General features: G+C 38.2%; 1 protein-coding gene and 1 non-coding gene across 2 annotated transcripts in view; one reads left to right on the plus strand and one right to left on the minus strand.

Moving 5' to 3' along the window:
• The window catches only part of ARMH3 (armadillo like helical domain containing 3), a 171,400-nt gene that overhangs the window by 127,856 nt on the left and 17,212 nt on the right, over positions 1 to 26,332 (minus strand). The window contains exons 6-17 of the mRNA XM_043924866.1: positions 23,510 to 23,602; positions 22,709 to 22,783; positions 22,538 to 22,624; positions 18,053 to 18,109; positions 16,848 to 16,891; positions 15,717 to 15,777; positions 13,818 to 13,864; positions 13,258 to 13,333; positions 11,562 to 11,655; positions 6,206 to 6,307; positions 2,730 to 2,788; positions 1,135 to 1,200 (exon numbers count right to left, since the gene is read on the minus strand). Coding sequence (XP_043780801.1) covers positions 1,135 to 1,200; positions 2,730 to 2,788; positions 6,206 to 6,307; positions 11,562 to 11,655; positions 13,258 to 13,333; positions 13,818 to 13,864; positions 15,717 to 15,777; positions 16,848 to 16,891; positions 18,053 to 18,109; positions 22,538 to 22,624; positions 22,709 to 22,783; positions 23,510 to 23,602 — 861 coding nt within the window. The remainder of the gene's footprint in view (positions 1 to 1,134; positions 1,201 to 2,729; positions 2,789 to 6,205; positions 6,308 to 11,561; positions 11,656 to 13,257; positions 13,334 to 13,817; positions 13,865 to 15,716; positions 15,778 to 16,847; positions 16,892 to 18,052; positions 18,110 to 22,537; positions 22,625 to 22,708; positions 22,784 to 23,509; positions 23,603 to 26,332) is intronic.
• On the plus strand, positions 9,827 to 9,933 carry LOC122709699. The gene has a single exon (XR_006345673.1). It is a non-coding gene; the product is annotated as a U6 spliceosomal RNA (small nuclear RNA).

Raw genomic sequence — 26,332 nt, forward strand, 5'->3', positions numbered from 1 at the left:
CCCATAAAATGTATGGCCTGGTCAAAAGAAGAAACAACAATAATAAAATAAAACCACTACTACAGAGAAGCTACCTTTTCTTTCTCTTTCAAGTGGTGGATGTTGGGTGAGGCAGGGATGACATATAAGTGCTTCTCAGTTATCGATGCAGGCCTGGGACAAAAACACAGTTCACAGCAAGACCACAGCCCCACAGGGCACTGAAGCATACTACAAGGGGAAAGCTATTGTTTTTGCTTTGATTTTATCTATACAAGTGACATTACTGACAACAAAAGAGATACACTAGTATTTTTCTTTGATAAAATAATAAGTAAGAAAAAGGGAGAATGTGGCTGTGTAGAGGCACCAACAGTAGCAGTTCAAAAAAAAAGGAAAAAAAAAAAAAAAAAAAAAAAAAAAAAAAAATAAAAAAGAAAAAAAAAAAATAAAAAAGAAAAAAAAAAAAAAAAGAAAAAAAAAAGGAAAAGTTTTTTTAAAGGAAGTTTTAAATATAAACCTCAAGGTGATATTTCTGAACATACCTCCAAGTTTTAGGAAACTCCTTGATCCTTCACACTCTATTTCCCCCACCCCTCAGATGAATAAATCTAATAATAAGCAGAATCTAGCATCACCCAATCAAAGATCACAGCATATTCTGAAAACAAAAGGCTTAGGCCCATCTCCTTGTTGAAATCTACATTACTGATACATTCAATGTCAAGATATACCTTTTTGGGGTTTTTTTGTTTGTTTGCTTATTTTTTGTTTGTTTGTTTTTGGCCATGCTGGGTGGCATGTGGGATCTTGGTTCCCCGACCAGGAATCAAACCCATGCCTCCTGCAGTGGAAGTGCAGAATCTTAACCACTGGACCACCAGAGAAGTACCCTGATACATTCTATAATAATATTACTGCCATGGGTATGAGACTGTGGATCTTTCTACCCTCTATTGAGTAGGTAACACCTCCAAGACACACACAAAAAATTCCAACAACAGGGATGTGTCTTCTGAACAGCAGTTAAGCAAGGGCCCTTTAGTGTAAATTTCCACCCACATCTGTTCTAGTAGGATCAATGTCATCATCTTCAATTCTGCCAACATAAAAAAATTCCTCTAAGAAAAAACAAGAAGTAAAAGCCATACCTACCATTCTATGTAAGTTTACTCGAAAATTCATGTTGTCATCATGCAAAAATGCATTGGCATATTGATCCTAATAAAAATAAAAACACAGATAAGGAGGGAATGAGAGCTATAAACTCCTTTTATAATCTATCTATAATCTATACTCTTATTAAAAGTCCAAGGATTTACAGGTCTTAAAAGAACTCCTTTCAAGCACCAGTTAGAGAGCTAATGGGAGAAGACTACAGCCTTTATGTCAAACCCTACTTAAGCCATGAGGTTTCACTTAAGTGTAATTTCCCAGTAGGTCTCTAACTGGTCAAAAATCTCAAAGCAAATTACCAACAATAAAAATTAAGGCACAGACACTTGAGACAAATGCTGAGAGGAATCTGTTTTCCTGTTCTCTCTTCCTTCCCATCTGCCCGAGGAGCACAGGGACTGCAGGTTACATGTGCAGTCTACACTTGAGGATCTGCGATTAAGAAGAAAGGTCTGCACTCTGCCGGGAACAGGCTTGGCACAGCAAGAGAAAACTGCTTACTCAGGCAGCATGGCAACAGGTAAGATCCTGTATATCCCTGGCTTTTCTGAAGACTGATGGAAAATCAAAAACCTCTCACCATGAATCAGTAATAAACATCCCTTGGCTCTTTCCCAACACCTTTTCTGAAGATCTGACATGCCTACAAACTCCAATTCCTAGGAACTGCTACAATTTGTGAAAAACAACTCCTTTAATGATTTTCTTAGAAAGATTTTTGAAAAGCAATTATACCAGGCCCACTGCTAATAAGCAGCTCTTCTACAGCTACTCCTAACCTGGTGAAAAGTAGGTCAACTTTCCACAGCAAACATAAAAATGGAAAGACTGAGGGAGATCTCTGCTCCACACGGACCACACCTTAACTATTTTTCTTTGGAGAGAAAAGATCCGAATAAGGAGTAAGTGAAAGAGGAGATTGAAACTACAAATTCAGCTCTAAATTGACTCAATTTCTGCCAGACCTCTGTTGCCAACAAGATTTAAGGTGAGTTCAGGTATAATTAATCCAGCCAAAAGTGACTCTTTCCAAAGCCCAATTTGCGTCTCTTCTTTATTTACCCTCTGGTTCTTGTTCTTCATCAAACTACAATCAATCCAACTTTACTGTTTCCAATGCCTATTTCAGCTTTTCTCTCCACCTCTCCCCACAGAAACCTGAGCTCCTTTTTTCATTTTGCTAAATGCAAAAGATTCAATGTAAATAGTTTTAAAGGGGCAGGACTGTTTTTTTTTTTCTGAAGAGGTGTAAGTCTCTTTAGAGTTCCAAACTCTTAAGAACTAGAATCTTCCAGTTCTCAATTATAGCAGTTATCATATGAATTCATTAAGAAGTCATGCAATAAATACTAACTGACCCTCTACTACATGCCAGACACTGAGAAAACACTGGTGAAGAAGACAAAGGACCTACTGGTGCTTACATTCCAGTGAAGGAGATAATATAAAGGGGGAAGATTTTCTCTCCCAAACTTTAGGTCCCTAAAAGTCAAGAGACAGGAACTGGAGAGAAGGGTAGAAAAGAGAGCATTTTGTAAGAGATTAGCTAATACCAGAAGGCTGGTGAGACCTACCTCTGCAATACATGTAAGGATAATCAGACAGAGTTTGCCACTGTGAAGCCGGTGCTCATCTGAAAAGAAAAAATAAATCCTTCTCTCTAAATCATCCAGACCATGTTTCTATAGAGAATAAAGATGTGTATCATCAAAAAGAACATTCATACTTTCTTTCCCCATAAAATTCATGAACGAAAATCAAGGTTTTACTAAAGTAATTCTTTTCTTCTAGACAAAAGAATTCCCCCATAAGATTTTTTTCTTAAGTGTTCCAGTAGTATGACAGACAGCTAAACATCTTCCTGAGAACCATTTAATTATTGTAACAGTCCCTAATACTGTGGCCCAAATCAGGGCCATGCCCTTTGTTTCCATATCAGCCTTTTGCTTCTGGACAGTCAGATCCATTCCTTTTTCAACTCCACGTCATCCACTAGTTAAAGCACCACCGCCTTTACTCATCTACCACAAAATCTAGAAAATTTTTATAACTGTTCATAGCAAACTGGCAGCAGAACCAGAAAGAAATTAACTAGAAACTAGGATCCAGCTCATGCTCTCCTTACAATGTGAACATTACTTACAACCAGGAAAGTTGGGAACTCTTGATCATTTTTCTTCCTGCCAAAGCTACTCACTCCACAAATATTTATTTATTACCGACTATGTGGTAGGCAGGGCTTCCCTGGTGGCTCAGTGGTAAAGAGTCCTCCTGTCAATGCAGGAGACGTGGGTTCCATCCCTGGCTCGGGAAGATTCCCTGAAGGAGGAAATGGCAACCCGCTCCAGTATTCTTGCCTGGAAAATTTCATAGACAGAGGAGCTTGGAGGACTACAGTCCATGAGGGTAACAAAGAGTCGGACATGACTGAGCATACACACGTGTGGCAGGCACTATGCTGGGCAGTAGAGATATAGTACTGGACTAAAGAAAGGTCTGTGGCCTCCCAGAACTCACATTCTACTTATTAAAAAAGAAAGCAACCTCAACAACAGGGCTCTAAGCCCACACAAAGGACCCAGAAAGAGCTAACCCATCACTGCCAATTACCAGAACCATTAAAACTTTTTTGCTTTCCAGGATGTTTGTGGGTGAGGTGGTGAAGTGGAGGTAAAAAGAGGGTTATACCAGCATATCCAAAACAGAAAAATGGCTTATGTTGTTTCAAATTAGCTTTGATAGGACCCAGAGTAAAGTCCATTCTGGAGAGATACTATTAACAGATTACCATGCTGTGAAAGTTAGCTAACAGTACTCATCCTGACATTAACCTGTTACTTCCTCAAAGATGAAATCTATAAACCAAAACCTGACAGTTAGAAGGCATAAGGAGGGTCGTGGTCAAAGAAATACATTTACCTCTCCTTAGCGATAGGTGGTGCAAAAGAGTAATGATGATGATCCTATCTGACATCCCAGTAGCCTACAGCAGAGCCCCTAAGCAGCCAGAAAAGAAACGCCTTGCTAACTCAATACCATATTTATGAGACTCTTCTACCTACCCCTGGCCGCAGAGCTTCTCTGGTACTATCCTTCCCTTTTCCTCAAAAAGCTGATAAGCAACTCTTGCAGAAAAGCCTGCAGCTCTCTCTCCACTTTAAAAAAAACTGTTCCTGATTACAAAAATAAGGCATATTTCATTATTATTCATTTTTACACTTCATAAAAGCACAAAAAAACAAGAACAATAAAAAATATGTTTAATCATACCAAAAATCAGAAACGGTGGTCAATCAACTTTAGGCTCTGTATGCATAGATATATATTTCTAGTATTTTTATCTCTTGCCTATCTGAAAGATTGAGCAGATATCCCCTCAGGGTGGCAATACCCAAGGCAGAATAATAACCTCAAGAAAAAAAAACTTTGAAAGCACAGCCGAAATTAAGGTGATAACAAACACAAACTTCTGAATCACGGAGAGGAAAGAAATAGCTGGGGAAGGGACACATAGGTAGCTTCAACATAATTAGTAATTTCTTAAGTTGACTGATAAGTTCACATACATTCATTTTATTATTATACTTTTTAACCTACGCCATTTTATTATGCTTATTATAAACTTTATAATCTAATAGTAATAAATATTTAAAGTATTCTTATAGGCAGCAAACGATATATAATAAAGAAGACAAAATAGTACTGGGGGGAGGGGAAGGAGGAGCAGAGCCAAGAAAAAGTTGCTTCTATCGCCACTAAAATAATGAGATCCTGTTAGCCAGGTCAGGGTCTTAATCAACAGGAAGGGAGCTGGGCCAATGAAGCCACACAAGTATCGTTCTGAAATTAACTCTTCATCATACTTCACCATATTTAGGCTGCTGTATCCTACTATATTAAGGCTTCCTTTTAGCAAAGATCTAACCCAGCCAGAATTTACAGAAGCAGCCTGAGACCACTCATGCTGCAATTAATCTACCCTCAATTTTGCCTTCTATTTATTTTATGGATGGCACAGTGATCAGTACAATGAGGATTATATAACCATTAAAGCTAAAAGTGAGTTTCAAGGGCCTCAATTCACTGTGTTATATCAAGCAAAGCTAGAAATTTATTTTCAGGGTCACATCTATGCAGTTTTTTGCTTTCTGTGGTTGCTGCAGTATTTCCAGAAAAAGGCAGAGGTTACCGATTTCCAAAAAGGAGAAGCAATGGCCTCAGGAAACACTGATGCATGTATAACAGCACGATTATACTTAGTGCCACTTAAAAATAGTTAAAATGGTAAATTTTACATTATGTGTATTTTACAATGGATATATATACTAGAAATAAATAAATAAAATTGTAAACACTCATATAGATCCAGTTTAAAGAAAAAGCTAGGCTTAAAAAAAAAAACCTTGAGATATATACTGAACAGAATTTGCTGGGTTTCTTCCCCATTTCTTCTTCTAGCCCAACTATTCCACTATCCTACCACCAGTTAAAAAAGATCACAGAAAAATCATCAACAGAGGAAGAACAAAATAACATCAAGCTTTTCTAATACCTATTTCTCTCCCACTTCCGTTCTGCATTTCAGGGATGAGGACCAACACTTCTATTTTAAGTGTTAAAGAACACAGTCCCTCTGAATCTCACCTCTTCCTACTGTACTCTGCACAACAGTCCTAATTCTCACTATGAGCTGATGTTTTCAGTTCTTGTCCTCAAAAGGGAATTCCCTGAAACATGCTAATCCCCTCACTTCCCACACATAAGAGTTTGCATCTACTTACCAAAATCTATTTAGAAGACGTGCTAGTCTTTGTAGAGATCAATTTATTTTCTCTGTTCTATTTTGGAGCATTCCTGCTCCAGCTCCAGGTTTTCCCAACACCATCTAATTGCCATCTGGCAGTGAGAAATTTTCCAGTAATCAGGACCATCACTTTGCAAGGAGGTCCCAATGGGTCATCTCTTACAAGTATTAATGCTGCTCCTTGATCAAGCTAAGCAGCTACCTACCACCTCCTGCTTCCTGAGCTCTCAAAGGAGAATGCCTTACCTTTGGTGTCTTGCATGACAATCGAGCTATACTTTAAGAAGGTTATCAGTAGATTACTGGTCTGTACATCTGCATCCAGTGGGAGTTCCACAGAACTTATAACTGGAATAGAATAGATAAAATGCATTCAGCCTGTAACATATTCCATTTAACACTTCTACCTATACAGACAACTTGCCAGCAGGCAAGGAAATCACAAAAGAATCTTTCTCCGAAACAGAGGAAAGACTGAGTACTTATCATAACACTGTTATCTAGTCTTCCTAGGCCTCTAGAGCTCTTCCCACCCCCAAGATTAAGCCCAAAGTCTTTCTCTCCTAAGAATGCCTTTCTAAAGGAACAGTGCTTTTCTCCCAAAATTCTAAGAAGGGTATTTTGATTCCACTTTCTAGTTCCAAGCAAACCAAAAGGGTTCAAGGCCCTTCTAAAAAGCACTTTAATTTGTACCTAAGTGAAAGAGCTGTATTGAATATAAATGAGCCTTGCTTTGATGAGTCTACTGCTTAAAATAAATGACAATTCATTCCTAATATGGAAAAATCTTGCTCAATTTTGAGAATAAGGCTTTAGGCTGGAAATACGCAAGATAGAAGGGAAAAAAGGTAAGACAGAAATACATTCAAATTCTACTTCTTAATCCCTTCCCCACAAAAGGGAACCTGAAGGAATACCAGACTGAAAACAGGTGGACATTACTGACTGAGAACAGTTTTATATACATAATTGCTTGCTGGAGAAACTACCCCTGCTCACATTCTCTGTGCCACAGTAACAATGAACAACAAGGGACCAGACTAGGGCTGACCCACACAGGATAGCCTTAATACAGATCCCCAAGTTTCTAATACTTTAAATGAGATTTAGACATCTTGCTAAGTACTTTTATACTGTCTAAGACATAATATACAAAAAAAGGAAACTCATGATTGCCTAGAAAAACTAGAGGGTCTATAGTTTTCTGTCATATCTTCACCTATGAAGACTCAGCTGAGTTTGGGATATTATTCATAATATGTATTCTTAACCATAATGAATCCCTCTGAAGTTATTACGATGTATGCTGAGAACATTTATTAACAATGGGAAACATTTGCATATTATGGATCCGTGATACAGAGCAAGCACAGCAAAAAGCCTTATGAGAAGAAATTAGTATTCCCAACCCTTGGCTGTTTTCCCACAGTTCAGCCCCCAAGAACTAATAAAAGACAAATATATTTTTATGTTGAAATACTAATATATCTTAAAATTCATGTTATGGATTAATGACTTGAGACTGTCATTTCAAACTACAGCCTATTCTGAAGCTCAGAGTCCATAATCCTTCCTATGTCCAATACAAAGAGGCATTGGTCTGGTAAGTGGGACTTTTTTCCCCCCACTCAAACACAAAGATAACTAGAAAACTGCCTTACATAATACGCAGAAATATAGAAGTATATGTATTTTTAGTTTACAAGAGAATCCTCCCATGCCAAGGCTGAGTTGTCAAATGTCAAGTCTGAACTGAGAACAAATGTTTTAGCTAAACTGCTGACTTTTTAAAAATAATGGCAACAGGGACATACCTTTAAATATAACTAGGCCACTGAGCACCAGTTATATTAAAAACTAATTAAAAAACCAAAACTTGAGGATAGTCTTATAAGACATAGGACCCCTACAAAAAGGAAATGAGTTAGAAGAGAAGAAAAAGGAAAAAAAAAAAAAAAATAGAAGCAATATCAACAGAATAAAATCCCTCACAAATTAAAATCTGCTTCCTGTATGGCAAAACCAATACAATGTTGTAAAGTGAAATAAATAAATAATTTAAATTAAAAAAAATAAAATCTGCTTCCTAAGAGTTATTCCTTCGTAATTCTTCCCAGCAGCCTTTGTCAAGGGAGATAGTCATTTGAAAGTGGGCTGACTCCAATCTTCCCACTAGAGAAAGTAAAACCTCACTGGTTGTAGGTAAGCAAGCACAAATCAAGTTGCATAATCAAGTGTGTAGGTGGAAGTGTTCACAATGAACAGTTTGAAAGGCAGTTCTTCTCTGAAGCATCCAAACCCTAACATCACGTGAAATCAGATATATAGACATAGACAAAGATATATATGCTATGCAAACCCAAACATGCACACATGCGTGCACACACACACAAGCCTTTTGATATCCATGGTAACCAGGAAGGATTCATCGTTAAAGAAAAAAAAACAGTATTTCTGTTGGAATATTATTTGGTGACCAGAGTAAGCAGAGAACAAGCAGGCAATCCTATTACATGTTCCTTCTCATTAAGATACAGTTGTGCCCTGCTTTTCAAAAGCTCATTTTACAAAAGTCACTTCGCTCCACAAAAAAAACTACCTTAGTACTTGTTTTCACTAATGCAAAGTCTAAAGATGGTTTTCACTTTTCAGAAAAAAGGCAGGGACTTTCCTGGTGGTCCGGGGGTAAGACTGTGCTCTCGATGCAGGGGACCCAGGTTCAATTACAGATCACCAAATAAGAGTTCACATGCTGCAACAAAGACCTGGTGCAGCCAAAATAAACAAATGTTTTAAAAAAAAAAGAAAAAAAGGCAAAATGGGGAGGGGCAGAATAGGTGTAGGAAATTAACAGGTACATATCAGTATATATACTATATAAGCTACAACAAGGATATATCACATATCACAGAGAATATAGCCTATGTTTTATAGTAACTATTTGTTGTTTAGTTACTCAATCGTGGCTGACTCTTTGTGACCCCATGGACTGTTGCCTATCCAGGCTCCTCTGCCCATGGGATTCTCTAGGCAAGACTACTGGAGTGGGTTGCCATTTTCTTCTCCAATATAAATGGAGTATAATCTATAAAATTTGTGAACCACTATGCTGTATACCTGAAACTTATATAACATTGTAAATCAACTATACCACAATTTTTTAATTAATTAAAATTTTTTAAAAAGATAAGTCAGGGAATTCCCTGAAGGTCCAGTGGTTAGGACTCCGGGCTCTCATAGCAGAGGGCCCAGGTTCAATCCCTGATTAGGAACTAAGATCTCACAAGCCATGTGGCCAAAAAAAAAGACAAATGATAACAAGTATGTGGAGAAAAGGGAAACTCCTATGTACTGCTAATGGGACTGTAAATCAGTGTAACCACTAAGGAAAACTGTATAAAGGGTCCTCAAAAAATTAAAAACAGAACTACCATATGATCCAGCAATCCCACTTGTAGGTATATATACAAAGGAAATGAAAATAGGATATCAAAGAGATATTTTCACTCTCATGTTCATTACAGCATTATTCACAGTAGCCAAGATACTACAAACACTATATGGCATCATTTACATGTGGAATCTTAAAAAAACAAGTCAAGCTCATAGAAAGAGAGAGTAGAAAAGTGGTTGTCAGGGGTTAGGGGATGGAGGAAATAGGGAGAGGTTGGTAAAAGGCCACAAACTTTCAGATTAGCAAAATCTGAAGATCTAATGTAAAATATTAAAATGGTGACCATGTTGATAATACTATATTGTATAGCTGAATTTGCTAAGAGAGTGGAACGTAAATGTTCTCAACCCCTACCAAAAAGAAAAAGAAAAACACATGCAGTAACGGATGTGTTAATAGATAGGGGGAGTTTTGTGCTCACTTCAGCAGCACATATACTAAAATTGGAACAATACAGAGAAGATTAACATGGCCCCTGCGCAAGGATGACACGCAAATTCGTGAAGCGTTCCATATTTAAAAAAAAAAAAAAAAGATAGGGGGAGTTTTCTTACAATGTATATGTGTATCAACTCATCTCAATAAAGATGAAAAAAAATTTTTTAAGTATACACATTCAACTTTATTTTCTCAAATTCAGGCAAAGAAAAGTAGAAAAAAAATCCTACCACCTATCAACAATTAGAAATGAAAGTAACAAGAAACAAGAGTGATGGGGTGAGAAGAAAGAGAAAAGACAAAAAATGAAAACAGTGTTCAGCGTTTGTTTTGCAGCAAGTTTTAAGAGGCACCAGCATCCCCAGCAGTGAGAGTGATACCACTCAATTCCTTCCCCACAAACTACACGCAGTATGTAAGAATCAAGCCACCCAGTTCTGAACTGCGTTTGTGAGCATCTGTGCTTTATCTAAATTTACTCTGTGCATCCATTAGCAAGTTGCAACCTAAGATATTTGCTTCTTTGCTTTACGCAATGCAATTTCAGCTTACAAAAGGTTGTGTAGGAAAGCTCTGCTTTCAGAGAAGAGGGGAAATCTGTATTTTGGAATCTGACTATCAATTGAAAACAGATCCAATTTGCTACCACAGACTTGAATATCAGTGGCACCTCCCAGTAATACTTTTGTACTAATACTGCTTGTACTACCTTGAAATGCTAATGCCATAGGTGTTATATCAAAGTTTAAAGGAGAAACAGCAGAGCAAAGATGGTCATTTAAAATATAGACAGTAGAGGGGCACAATTTTTTTACCCAAAATGAGTTCAATATTTGAGGCAAAACATCAAGTATTAATGAAGACTATTTTTAGGTTAAGTTATTCCCTCAAGCACACTCAGCTGACATTAGAACCAATTCAGGTGGACACAAAGTTTATTGGTCAAAATTCTTAATTTCTTTTCTATTACCCTTTTCATAACTTCCAGTGATAAGATTTATAAAGTAGAATTTTGTTGTTGTTATCTTTTGAAGGAGAGAAATCTTAAATACCCAGCAAATTCCCAATTATTACACACTTGTCATTTTCTAACTGGGTGTGCCTGGCAGACACATAACAGTGAGCAAATTCCCAAGTTCATTTTCACATTCATTTAGTCAACAAATATTTACTAAGCAGTAACCATGCCAGGCACTATGTTGGGCATTTAGTGGTACTCAAAACAGGCATGGTCCCAACAATGATCCATGCAAGGTTCTTAGTGTCAGCTCTCACTAATCTTAGGCAAACCTCATACTTCCCTGGCCTCAATTCCCTCATTTGTCAAATGACAACATGAGATGATTTTACCATTTTGCATTTATTTCAGTGAGATATTCATAAAATATCTCATCTGAGCCTCACAAAGTACCCTGAGTTTGGCAAGACAGGCATCACTGATCTCTGAGGTCCCTTTTAAATCTAGCATTTCCATGATTCTACAATCATTCCCTAAGGAGGACAAGCTGGAGTTTCATAGATTCTCATAGAGGAAAGCATTGACTATCTTTTCTTTAGAGTTTCACGAATCCTAAAGATAATTTCTTAAGCAAAAGGACTAACAGTTATGCTTTTTGTCAGAAAAAAAAAAGAAAAAAAAAAACAACTACAGTCACCCCTGAAGATTCAAGATTGTATTAATCAAGAAAACAAAGGAGGTGATAGACTTACCATCAGAGGAGGGTGGTGTGGTCCCAAGTGGTGTGGCTGGGGTTGTTGGAGCAGGACTGACAGGGGTTGTCACCAAGCCCATTTCTGGATGACTCTGAAAGAGAACACAGATAAGGATAAGAAAAGAGAAGATTGCAGGTGTCCTCTGCGTAACCTTTCTGGTATTCCTGGCCTCATAAACAGACAGAAACTCACTGAGGAGAGACTGCTTCTCTATTTCGTTCCTATTAGTACCTGATTACTGTTGATGCTTGCTAAACTCTAATAAACTCTGCAGGCTAGTTTTCTTTAAGTAACTAAGTTCCCATTATGTAAGTTTACCTACAGAACCATATGAATAAAAAACTGGGGTAAACAAATACACAGAAATATTCCACACACAAAAAAGGGCATTTGCAGTCCTATCTGAACCTGAGAAGGGCCTATTATCTGATCAACTCAAAACATATCTACAGACTATTCTGATGACCACATAAGTCAACTAATAAGTACAGGTGAGCCAAAGGGATAACAGATATTACAAGAAGGGCTTTGCAGAGGGCAGCCCTCCTTGTTCCACCACAAAAAAGAGTGTACGGGGTGGGAAGGTAGAAACATGGGCGGAGACATTCAATAGTGACCAAAAGAGATAACTCCTCTTTCCCTTACCTTCCTTAGCCATCCTTGCCACATCAGCTCTTGAGAATCAGGCTGAGTGGTGGCTACTCCCTTCTCCTCCCCAATAGTTTTACCAGATTTTACCCTCCTCACTTTTTCCTTTAAAATCAATTACAGAATCTGGAGAGCTAACAAGGAACATCATAAGAATCATGGATAAAGCCTCATGTGATCAGTCGTGAAAAATGAGAACTGCTAAACCAACAAACCAGACCCCCAAATCAGCACACTGCTTTTTGACCTTATTTTTGTTGTTGTTGAAACTCAGTGGCTCCCATACATAACTACCTTTTGAGAAAAAAGCATAAGCACACTTTCCCTTAAAAGAAAACTTCATACATAATTTAAACAGTCTGACTTTAAAAATACTTCATCAATTTTTAAAGACAGCTTTCAGGGGCAGCACTTGAGTTCTCAGCCTATTTTAGCTCCTTCTGTACCAACAACTTAGGACATCCCTTAGGCAAGTGACCCAGTACTCAGGATTCTATGACTTCCTGCTTTCAATATTTGTTGACTGTTTTTGGGGTTTTTTTTTTTTTTGGTTAACAGCTAACCTTATGTTACATGGGATATTTTGTACTTTTCTTCTCTGGAAATGGATGAGATAATAACATAAGTGACGTGGCCTATTTTTTCTCTGGTTGTAATTCCACAGAGGTTTAGGAAGCAGAAAGCCTGTTAAAAAAATCCGTATGGAAAAAAAAAAAAAAAAAAAAAATCCGTATGGGCAGATAATACTAAGGGATTTCCAGTGAGCAAAATGAAATAATCTCAACTCATTTGGGTTAGCAGAATCAGTCAACTGGTCAAGACCATTAACTTGGCATGTTACCAGTTCCATTTCAGCACCAGATGGAAACATACATATTTGAGGAGAGCATGAAGCAAAGGCAACTGATGCAACTCTTTAGTTACTAACTACAGCTCACCAATGCAAAGTAGGGTTTACATGAGCACAGCCAGATAGGCTTTTCAATGGAGTGAATCTGTATGAAAATCAGAGAGAAAAAGAACTGAAGTTTTTAATATAACCAACCTGGGCTAACACTGTGATAAAGTTGCGATTTAAATGAACAGCTTCGTAAAGTGCCAGAAGGATGGCCTCATTGGTTCTAAAGAAAAAGAGAGCAAATTGGAGAGTCTCTTATAATGAAGAAGGTAGAAGGTAAAAGAGTATAATCATCAAGATAAGATTTCACCCCAACTCCTCATTATAAATCCCTTTGAGTTTCTAATGCTCCATTATTTCCTCTTTAGGCTTATATAAAGGAAATACAGTCAGCACTTTAATTCCTTAGATCTGTTCTTACCTACTTCACTATTTCCCCCTTTCACTTTTTCACCCCAATCCAGTTAAGTTATTAACTGGCTCAGACACCAAGCCCTCTTTATTTCCTTTCAGAGATAGCTGGGAACAGTTTTATAACTTCTTAGAGCTCAATACATGCAAGTTCCATTATTATTTAAAACTCAAGAAACATTTGACAGATCATCAAAAAAGTCTGAATCTGCAGGGGTAAAGTTTCACACTTTCATATCCAGTAAGAGAGTCCACACTGAAGTTCAAGTCACTGCACAAGAATGTCAGGCACTTACTGTACTGAGATTTTCTCATGGGCATCTGCTATGAACATGCTGCCCACCTGTGGAAGAAAAGGGGAATTGCAGAGTTATAGCAGGGAAATGTGAGAGGAGCTCTGGGCCCTACAAAGCCTTTAATCAGTGAAAAAAACAAACTGCAGCATGAGGGAATCCTGGCCCACCAGTCACACACAACAAAACCAGCTCACTTTGAAGATCTTAAAAGAATCATAAGTCATGAAACTCCCCTAAACTGTCTTTGCTTAAAGGGACTTTAAAAAAACCATCCCAGTACTTTTGTCCAGGTCTCCTATGTGTTAGTTCAGTAACCACTGACAACAAGTAAATGATAACTTAAACATCCTCATAACTTTGCCTCTGTCCTGGAAGCTGCTTATCCGAAACAAACTAACTCACAAAAAGCATTACAGAAAGCAGGCTGTTCATCCAGCACAGAGTCGTCTTTGGGGGAATATTTGGGTTTCAGACCAGAACTATTAAATCAACGGTCAGCAACCTTTTTAGCATCAGGGACTAGTTTCGTGGAAGACAATTTTTCCATAGACCAGGGGATAGGGGGATGATTTCAGGATGATTCAAGTGCATTATATTTATTGTGCACATTTCTATTATTAATGTATCAGCTCCACCTCCGATCACTAGGCATTAGATCCCAGAAGCTGGGGACCCCTAGTCTAAATGAAACCTACTATACATCTTTCACATCATGAAATCTTTTGTTTGTGTCCTAGGCAGGACAGTTGAATAAGCAAATGGAATAGGTTGCCTCCAATATATGAGATATCAGAGGCAGAGACAGATGCCCATCCTTCTAAAATTGCCTTTTCCACCTATTTATTGATGCCCAAATCCATGTAGGCGGAGCTCCATTTATTTGGTACAAAACTTTTTCTTCTTGGCTAAAAGGCAAAGGTCCCTGGAAGCAATATGATTATATCTAATGCATCTAATCAAATACTGATACAGCCCTCACATTGTTTTGACATCTGAGGGACTACCCATTTGTATTTCAGAATTAAAGAGCTTATCATTTCCTTTCCTTGAAAGTAGGTTCTGAGAATGAATAAGGCAGATTGCAGGGGTAAAGTTGCCTTTTGGGTGGTGGGGGTGGGGCGGGGCCGGTTGTTCCTTACAATGAACTCAAAATCTGTCTTGCCCTAGGGCTGATTACTTGAATACTAAATACCCAAGAACACAGACTTTCTGAATCTGTCTAAATTCTGAGACCTTAGATTTACCTCTTAAAAATTAGCCCCAGATTATCTGGCCTAAAATACCTACCATGCTAAGGTTGAGATACCTTGCTCAAGAGTCTTGCAAACCGAACCAGTAATTTTCCCAAACCATGGAGCCCTCAGCCCAGATCCTAAACCTTTAAGATGAGTGGTTCGGATCACTGCACCAATCCCTCAACTCCAGGACCAGCTACAAATGATGAAGGGGTCACAGCAGACAGCCAAGGATCGCTTATGGTTGGACTCAGATCTAAACCCTCTATGCTGTGTTCCATACCTGTCCTCAAACAGAACCAACTGTCTTTTTTTTTTCTGGTTCTTTTTTTTTCAGAGCCAGTTCTTCAGGAAGCAAAAGTCTGGCTTAATATGAACCTTTTTTTTTTTTTTGTAGCCTTAAAAAAACTGAATTAATTTGGGAAAAAAAAAAAAAAACAACCCAGCCCCAGAGAAATCAGAGCTCTTCTTTGCCCTGCCTCACTTGGGTTTGGAAATCACTAGAAGAGATATAGTTCTCCAAAAAATCTGCTATGAGCAGCCTCTCTCCCCTAATCATCATTATTTCAAATATCTAAACTTCTGAGTTCAGACTTGTCTACCCTATAAGATCTCATATATTTTTGAACAGGGGAGAGAAAAAAAAAAGACAAGTAGGACTTACCATATTTGTTAAAGCAGAGAAAAAACCGCTCTGGTGTTCTTCTTCCTTGTCTTTATACTGCCTGAACAAAAATAACTAAATTCAACTTTAGTGTTATTTATCACATATGTCTTTGTCCTTGGCATACTAGGTAATCAGGGCAGCTCACTGGCAGAATTTCACTGACTCCAGAAAACAAAAACGTTCTAACTACTGAGCCTCTGCAGTTTGCCTTGCAAGCAAGCTAAAAGGCACCCATCTGCTCTTGAGGTAGCGTACACCAAAATGCCCAGCTACTTCCGGAGAGACTTAGAAAGCAAGCTGCAAAAGTGTGAAATGCTCTAACATATGGCTGATCCAGTTATTTCCCAAACAGACTATTACTTGAAAAGTGTGGCAGTAAAATTAAGGCTGTAACAGTGAAAATCTTGTTTGTTTTTGAAGGAAAAGGAGGGGAATCTGTGAGCTCAACTATTTGTGGAGATGGGACAGATTTGAAATTCCAACACCCAATTGTACATGAGGAAAGTCTGGAAAGGAGTAAGAAAGATCCTGCCTGGCCCTTGCCAGGATTAGATACAATTCTGGTTTCCATTCAATGAATACCAAATCCTCCCTATCCGCAGCAAGGGTTGGGGGAAAGCAAGCCTCGAAGAAAAGAGCCCCCAGATAGACAGGACTCTGAGAAACTGCAGTTGATTACTGATAAAAAAGAAATATCTGTCAAATGAGAATTCAGCGCTATCTCTTTTCTTCCTTTTTATAAGCATACAAAAAAAAAGCACCACTTCACAACCTTTTTTTACATAGAACTGTGTTTAAATGATACATTGAGCTAAATGGAATAGCCTGCCTGTGGCTGGAAAATTTGTTAAAATGCTCTGCAATAAAATGTCAAAGGTTGCAAAAGAATGTTTAATGTTAAGAGTTGCTTAAACAAAAGATGGACACTAATGTGGTGGCTACTTTTCTCCTAGTGTTAGAAGCAACCCCTGCTAAAGCCATCAAGTCAAGCTAGAGCAAATGAATCTGCCAGCAGCTATACCTCTGAATACTCTTCTAGGATAGGTAAGGGATGTTCACCCAAGAACTCTTAACAAACCTGTTCCTGACTCAACCAGTTCAAATGAAACTGAATTCAGATGGACTTACCTGTTGTACTCAGATAAAGCTTGAGCAATCACAAGCCCCATTCCCTAGAGAGAAAAAAGACAGCACAGGTGAAATAAGGGCCTGGTGGTGATGCTATGACTAGACCACGGAAAACACTAATGACGGTCCAAACCCAGCAAGTTTTACCTGAAAGTAGGCAACAAGGACAGAAATTCTGAGAGACTTGTCAATGGATGAAAAGGAACTTCTCTGGAAAGATTTTTCTGATCTAATTACATTACTTAATGTTTCTAGATATAATTAAAATAGAATAGCAAGAGTAGAAACAGACCAGCCCAGACCACTGACAATTTCACTGGGGTCATTTTCACCTCAAAAGAGAAGACTAAGTTAGAATCTTTAAACAAAAAGCTCTCAGATGTCTCTAAAAACAACCCACAATAAAAGTGACAATGAGTCCACCTTAAATGAAGGTACATACAGACAAGCCACTCTCTTTCAGACCACAGGAAAACAGCAGTGTGACAGAAAGAAGCATCCAATAAATATTAAAGTAACTTATCAACCTTCCCCCCAGAACCTGCTAAGCATATCACAAAGATCAATTAAGGCCATAAGAATGAATCATGTGTGCTTTTTTTTTCCTTCATAAGAGAAATTAGAACGAAGAGGGCAGACGGAAAGAGAATAAAACCAGACACCTGGTCATCTTCTTCCTCCCTATATTGAGGGATCAAGTTTTATTTTCCAAACCTCCAAGGATATATGTACCAGATATTACATCATCCTCCACAGTTCAGCTTCACCAAGGCAGGCTGTAAATATAATCTGACTAGTTCTACAAGAAATCTCCCAACATTTAGTCATCTAAGCCTTTTTTTAAAATTTCAGTTTTATTGAGGTATAACTGTAAGATATTTAAAGTGATTTGACATACCATCTAAATCTTACTCTTAGAAATGTCACTTCTTGACTCTGTAGGATAATCAAGCTCAGCATACTAGAACATGAAGTATAACTGACCATTTCATCATAATTAGCAAGCAAATATCCCCTCAAACCTTCTTTCCATGAGAAAATAGAAAACCATAGATAGTAGCACAATGCTCTAAAAAGAAATACCTATTCCCTCTTTATAGCCAGATGAAATTAACACAATAGTTTCCTACTCTCTGTTCTAAATATCCAATTAAAGTAAGGCCAACAAAGGCAAGTAATTAAAACACAAGAATCCAGATACTCACATTGAGGGTGGCTTCATCATCCACAATAGACAGCTTCACAATATAAGGATTCACAGACTATTAAACAAAAGGAGAGACTGCAGGTGAGTGTGACCTAGTTAAGAACCCATTAGTTATTTAACAAAGTGTTAACAAAAATCCTTCCAAGACGCTCTCTCTAGAGTGATGTTCCTAATACCTATGCCCAACTATCTTGCCAGTTGACTTCCTCCATTTCCAGTAAATCTCTCTGTGCATGGGCATTCGCCAAGCATGCAGAGACAGACAGACACACACACATCCCTCCCAAGCATGTGTACGTTTACATGCACACACACACACACAATTCTATTCTACCTGCATTTTCCTCTAGGCTGAATCAGCTCAGGCCTTTGCCTCTTCTCTCATGTTTCCCTCTTCTTTCTAGAAGTAAGTAAACACTCCACAACACTCACTTTGTCCTATCCTGACAATAATTTACTGAGTCCATAGGGACAGCTGTCATTTGGGGGACATAAAAGCTCCCCTGACGTAAGGCACAAATGTGTAAGTTGCTAACTTACACTCTCATTCCAAAGGCTCCCTAACAATTCCACAAACTATATCCAAGGACTGATTCACCCACCCGTAAAACAAAGCCACCTTGGGGGTGGAAAGTGGCAGCTGCTTAACAGCCAGACAGGCCATTTATGGATCCAATACCCAAATAACACTGCAGGGGAACTGAAAAGAAAGATGTAATTACCCAAACTACAATCTGGTCAGGACACTGGGATTTAATGATTGTCCCATCACTTAAAGCACTGGAAGATTTCTTGAGTTTTTCCAGATTCAATTTCAGCAGGGTAGCATATGGAAATGGACATATATTTAAACTCATTAAGCAACTGGGCCATCTCCTACCGATGGGATGAGAACCAATGACCTGCTCACCTTGAAAACATCCCCCACGCGGTATGTGAGGAAAGACCCTCTACAGCTCAGGCATGAATTCTAACCCCAGAGAAGCCAGAACAATAGTTCTTAGATTAACAGCTTTTACAGCAACCAAGATAACACATCATTGAGAAACTTGGAAATCCAACTAAAAGGCTAACCCCCATCTCCTCAGACTTTATTAATCAAGTTCCTGAGTTCATCTTTCTAATGTCAGTTGGGAATAGAGAAAGAGAAGCTTTGCTATTTTTTTTTTTTTCTCCCCCACCCCCCTGCTTTGCTATTTTTAACAGCCGAATGTTTATAAGGTTTTCTACAACCCAATTCAAGGAGGTAAAACCCACTCCATTCATTACTTGATCTAACAGATAAAGGCTCTCAACGCTTCTTCCTCTAACAACAATGCTGATGCAACAGACTTCAGATAAGATCCAAAGCAAGCTGATCCTTGGAAATGAAAATCAGCAGTGGGCTGACCTGGAGATGCCATCACGATGAGATCTACAGTAGAAGAAGCAGGCCACTGTCTCTTAGCACAATTTTTGAAACTCCTACTTACTCACCTTCCCAAAAGTAGACTGTCTCAGGTACTAATAAGGACCACCTGATTACCAAGAACAAGCACTGCATTAGCAACTGTTGAGGAAAAGGGATAAGGTGGCTAAAATCAAAGGTTTAAGTTCCAGCTCCTCCACTTATTAATTGTGACGAGGTAGGCACGTTAATAAACCTAAGCTCAATTTTCTTCATCTGTAAAGTGGGGAATAATATTTCTTTCCTTGGGGCTGCTATGAAATTTAAATCAAGTTAAATCTTCAGCACAGTATCTGGCATATAATAAGGGCTCAATTATTGGTAGTTATATTTTTTTCTCCTGACATTTTTATCACATTCAAAACAAGCTCTATAAGGAAAAAAGAGAAAGAACAACTCAAAACCAGACATAATAAACAATTTTGTAATATCTAGGAAACATCATGTTCAGGGCAGCAGTTGGGGGCTGAGTCACTTCATTTCAGAAGACTTAGCCAACCCAGAAGGCCAAGATCTTAAAGCTGTGAAAATTTCTATCCCAGCAGACACTGATTTTCCTTAACACTACCTATTCTGCTGGTCATGTTTTAAAACTCAAGACAATCTACTTTTCATCAGCAAGTCAGAATTACAAACTTCACAGAATCACTCTAGTAGAGTCCAGCATTTATTTGATCTAAACCATACTTAACAAATTTCATTGCGCTTCCCTAGATCTTCCCCCACCCCACCCCCGCCACCGGCCGCATCTTGTAATCTCTTGAGATTAAATGACTAAAATGAAGTGAGGAAGAACTACTTTCATTCCTTAAGTTCAACACCTAATTTGCCTTCTCTGTGTTTAGCTGGACACGGAGCCTCTCTGGCACCCTCTGCACCTTTCTGGAAAGGTTACAACTTACCCCATTGGTCATGGGACCAAATGTGGTGGTAACTAAAATGTTGTTCTCCCAAGCACACCCTCTTGGATTTTGCATAAAACTTCTCCAGCTTTCGGTTTTGCTGTGTTCATCTAGAAATTCCTCACATTCCTGTCAAAAACGTTCCTGCTCCATGGTCACCAGGTTTCCTTAATGGTTTCTGGTGAGTGACTTATATCAAAAGCTGCAAAGCCCAGATAAATTATGCCTACCAGCTTGCCCTCGCCTACTATATTAATTCTTCTGGGGTTTCTGACAGACCAGAGATGCATACCTCACTCTAGAAATATGATTTTCTCCAGCTCCACGGCCATGTCCAATTTTTCAGGCTGACATTTCAGAAAGTCTTACTGGGCTGAACCAGGTTTCTGTTCACATTCAGAGAAACCAAGCCACTGTCTCAGAGTGGCCTGCATCCAGCAGAATGTTCTGAAAATATTCATTACTGATGATGGGGCTTTAATATCACACATAACTCAACTCTCTTTAACTACCTTCAGCATTTTTTCTCAGCTATTTTTCTTGCTATTGTAATAAGGCCCCAGAGGCAATTACACATGACAGAGATCAAAATGGCTACCATGCTGGCCCTTCCAGATCACCAGCAAAACAGGTGTTGGTGATAAATTACTTATTTATTAGTAGCTCCGTACACCATTCATCAGTTCCTCTGAGACAAAGAAAACAATCAGTTCCTGGGGTTTATAACACATTAACACTGCTCCATATTCCAGCCCCTCTTTAAGTACTCCTTTCTCACAGAATCCTTTCTTTCATATCCCTCTTTGTAAGAATAAGCTCCATATTTTATGTTACCCATCACTTTTAACATGGTTACTAATCATATCAAAAATCACTAAGTGAAGATCCAGAAGCTCAAAAATGAAAATATTCCCTCCAGTTGGCCCATCTGTCACAGTATTGAAAGAAAGTAAAAGTGAAGTTGCTCAGTCATGTCCGACTCTTTGTGACTCCATGGACTGTAGCCCACCAGGCTTCTCCATCCATGGGGTTTTCCAGGCAAGAATACTGGAGTGGGTTGCCATTTCCTTCTCCAGGGCATCTTCCCCACCCAGGGATCCAACCCAGGTCTCCCACATTGAAGGCAGATGCTTTACCTTCTCAGCCACCAGGGAATGAGAATGTCATAGTATTGCTACTTATTAAAGAAAGTCAAGTTGCCTCAATGTAGCTTCTGATTTCTGGCTTCAGTAAAGCAGTCCTAGTGTCCAGGACCCAGTACCAAGTACTCCCTGCAAAGCAACCCCCAATGAGGTTCTGGCCTTCCCTAAGTGGCCCCCTTTCTTTTCAGTGTATTCTACCTTTTGAGGAGAATCAAGTGGATGACCAACCCAAGTATAAATCTTTGAGTTCAGCTCTTTATCTCAAAATCTATAAATCTGTCCCTAATTCAAATGCAAAAAGAACTCCAGAATTAATATGGATAAGGCTCTGTCTTCAACTTCCATCAAAATCAAAAAGAGTCCCCAGATCAACAGTGATATTTATACAAGTCAACTGAGTACATTATGGAAAACTAATATATAAGTTGAATGTTTCAAAACAGATGCATTAGGTCAGTGGTTCGCAATCCCCTGAGCATCACACTCAATAGGAGATCTTTAAAAAAAGATAACAAGGTCCCATCCCCTAAGAGATTCTGATTTGGTGTGCAAAGAGTAAGGCCCCGGGACTCCCCTGGTGGACCAGTGGTTAAGACTCTACACTTCCACTGGGTGGGGGCATGGGTTTGATCCTTGGTTGGGGAACTAAGATCCTGCATGCCATATAATATGGCTAAACAAATAAAGAGTATGACCCAGAAACATCTTCTTTTTAAAAAAAAATCCTGGTGATTCTAATGATAAGCTGGGTTTGGGAACCACTACATTAAGAAAGATTTACTCACTTTATTAGAAGTTACACCACAGGATTCCTTTAAACAGCTATAACCTCTACCCTAGGAGTCTAACATATGACTTTTAGAATTTATCAAAATTAATCTATATACCATTTACCAAGAAAATGTCTTCTACATTAAACAAAATTACTAGGAATGGTCACATTTAGGAAGATTATAGAAAAACAGCAGCTGTCCATTAAGAGACTCACTTACCTCATATTTTCTGTAGTTCACTAGCAAAGCCAAGAGGACAACAGCATCATACCCATGTTCCCTACGACTCGGCGGGTGGGAGAGTATCTGTAACCAGAACCACCAACAGTGAGAGTGCTTGAGGAGGCAATTTATCCAAAAAAGAAAAAGGCAACAAGGGAACTGACCTACCTGTAAAATTGCTTCAAATATGCTGTTGATCATTACATATTCCAAGATAGTGTTCTGGCTGATGTTATCTGTCACCTGAATACAATAAAAGGTTATTTAAAATCTATACTAAGACACTGATATCTCAGGTATATCTCCTCACCTAGTATCTAACACAAACAGAAATGTTAAAACATTCTACCAAATACTTAGTAGATCTTTCATTAGCATCCCCAAAGCCACGAGAGCCTGAAGAGATAAGACACTAGAAGGGTAACAAATTAGCAAATTAAAACTTCCTAAATTTTTGACCTTCTCATTGTTTCTCTTATACCCTCACACAAGCATTTGCTTAAGTTTCTTGGGTTTCATTCCCCAAATGCACAGGAAGTACTTTATGATCCACAAGTCTTCAAGAGATTGCAGGGAAAGGAAACCACCTAAAATTAAAGAATAACATCCTAGAAGGTACAATCCAGCTTCCAGGTATAAAATCAAGGTCAGAACAAATAAAAATATTCAGCATCACAAAAAGTATTTCCAAATGAGACCTGATGAGAAGGTCAAAATCTGACAACAGAGAAGAGAGCACTTCTCCAGGACTGGTACAGGTTAAAAATGTCATCAGTTTCTCCAACGAGCAACTTTTAGGAAGAAGAAGTCCATACAACTAACTTCCTTCTACACAAACACAGCAGAGTGATGTAAAGGTCCAGTAAAGATTTTTCTCTTTTCCTTTCTAACTTTGGCCTCAAGATTTCAAATTTGCCCCTGTTGTCAATTCACACCCTTGACAAAGAAACATATAGATGGGTCACTTACTGTCACTAAGCAGAGGAGAAGTTTCAGACATAAGCTCTTCAGACTTTCAGAACCTTCTGCACAGAGCAATGAATCCAAACTCTCCATGAGATTCTGAGAAAGAGACCCATTAAGTATTAAACCATAACAAATAACATTTCCACCGTGTCTTTCCCATACTCTGGGTTATGTTACGCAGGGTAAAGTAAGAAACATTAAATAAAGCAACCATATCGTTGCCTGAGGCCTAGGCCTTGCACGATTAGATGAAGAAAAGGAAGACTTCTAAGTCTAGCTATTTTGAGGAAAAAGCTTTAGGACAACTGCACAGAATAACAAAGAATTCACTATTCTACCAAATGAATGCTTGCAGCCTATCACCCTCATATAAACCTTTAGATAAGAATGAAGTAAATTTTTCAAAGATTAATAATGATTAAATAATATATCTACAAACTAAAAACAGTAAGTAATAACCTAAATAAAATTAAATTCTATTAAATAAATTTTAAAAAATAAATGGTTAAGTTAAAGGTTAATAAAGATAGTTAAATAAGTAAGCATGTTTCATTATTTGATAAAGAAAGCGTATCACTTGATGCAGGCACACTGAACAAATAACAAAAAGATAACATCACTACTAGCTATTCACTGGCCACGTGCACTATCCAACAAAGTTGGCCCATATTCACCCTGGTCGAGTCTACTAAACAAAATGATCAGAGCTTATCACTTGTACTAACAATCAGCTGTCATACCAAATATAGTCAAAAGATGAAACCCTTAGATACTACAAAAGAAAGAAGAAAAAAAGAAATTTTTTCATTAAATAAAGGAGGAAAATGAATGGAGAATACAGATTTAGCATGCTGGAAGGTTGAGTGAATATTCAAAATAAGCTACTTCAATTCAACAAATATGTAAATTCTATGTGCCAAATTTAATGTTTTCAAAGAAAACTAAAAAATAAGACAACGACCTTTGCTCTCAAGGCGTTTTTAGTCTAACAGGAGAGAAAAATAAGTAAACAGTTTTAACTTAATGATTACTATGACAGAAATACATATGGAGGAAAGGAATTAGCTGTGACGTTACCTATTCCAGGACTCCTAAGGGACAGGTTGTACTTTGAAAAATCAGTAGGAATTAATTAAAACTTCAGAAGGAAAGGAATTCTAGACAGACATCGGCATGATCAAAGACACACAAGGAATGAAAACAGTCCTGGGTGTGCAGCTAGAATACAGTTTGTTATTATGGAAAGGTGAGGCACAGTGATGAGAGATGCAATTTGAGAAATAAATAGAAAGAAGATCACAAAAGTTATATAAGGCTAATGAGGAAGTTTGGTCTTTATCCTTTCAGTGACAGGAAACTAATGAAGGGTTTTAACCAAGATTTGAGTGTTAAGATACATCACTCTGGTGTCAGTATGGATGACAGATTTAAAGATGTTAGGTCTGGAGGAAGGGAGAAAAATGAAGACTGACCTATCAGTTTTCTGAGGGTGGTTGCCATGTCTGATTTGCCTCTGTATCCCCAGTGCCTAGCACATAGGAGCCTAACAAATGTTTGTCAAAAGAATGAAGGCAGGGAATTTCCTGGCAGTCCAGTGGTTAAGACTCCACACTTCCAATGCAGGAGACAAGGGTTCAATCCCTAAACAAGGAACTAAGATCCCACATGCCATGCAGTATGGCCAAAAAAATTTAAAAAAAAAAAATGACTCCAGGTACTAAATCTTTGTGCACTCCTAATTGCATATTTGTAACTTTTTAAAAATAACCTATTCACTATAAGGATTCTTTTGCATGTGCTGTGCTGTGCTTAGTCACTCAGTCGTGTCTGACTCTTTGTGACACTATGGACTGTAGTCCGCCAGGCTCCTCCATCCATGGGGATTCTCCAGGCAAGAACACTAGAGTGGGTTGCCAAGCCCTCCTCCAGGGGATCTTCCCAATCCAGGGATCAAACCCAGGTCTTCCGGGTTGCAGGTGGATTCTTTACCATCTGAGCCACTAAGGAAGCCCATTCTTTGGCACAGAGATTTCTTTATTTTAAATTTAGTGAATGAGAAAATACGAGTTCTTCAAAGTTCATATTATGAACAACATTCACTGAAGATAGTGACAGTACTATAAATCAGGTATCTGATATGGGATCTGTACCCAAAATAGGTAGGTAAAGAACTCTTACAACTCAACAATAAAAAGACAAATAATTCAATCTACAAATGGGAAAAGAATTTGAATAGACATTTCACACACACACACACACACACACACACACACACACACACTGCTGGGGAAAATGTAAAATGGTATCGCCACTTTGGTAAATAGTTTGGAATCTCCTCAAAATGTTAAGCATAGAATTACCATATGATCCAGCAATTCTACTCCTAGGTATATACCTAAGAGGATTAAAAACATATGTCCACATTTACAAGCACTTCATAGCAGCATTATTTATAACAGCCAAAATGCTGAAACATCTCAAATGTCTATCAACCGATGAACGGATAAGTAAAATAATATGATACATTCATACAGTAGAATACTAAGCAGCCAAAAAAAGGAATGAAGTACAAGGTACAACATGGATGAACCTTGAAAACATTAAGCTGAGTGAGAAGCCAGACACAAAAGACTACATATGATATGATTCCATTTATATGAGAAGTACAGTAGAGGTGAACCTATACAGATATAAAACATATTAATGGTTGCCAGAGGCTGGAGAGAAGAAGAAATAGGGAATGACTGATAATGGCACATGTTTTCTTTTTGGGGTGATGAAAATGTTCTGAATTAACAGTGGTGATGGTTGTGCAGCTGCATGAAT

Source organism: Cervus elaphus, chromosome 15 (genome assembly GCF_910594005.1).
Source record: "Cervus elaphus chromosome 15, mCerEla1.1, whole genome shotgun sequence".
Lineage (NCBI taxonomy): Eukaryota > Metazoa > Chordata > Mammalia > Artiodactyla > Cervidae > Cervus > Cervus elaphus.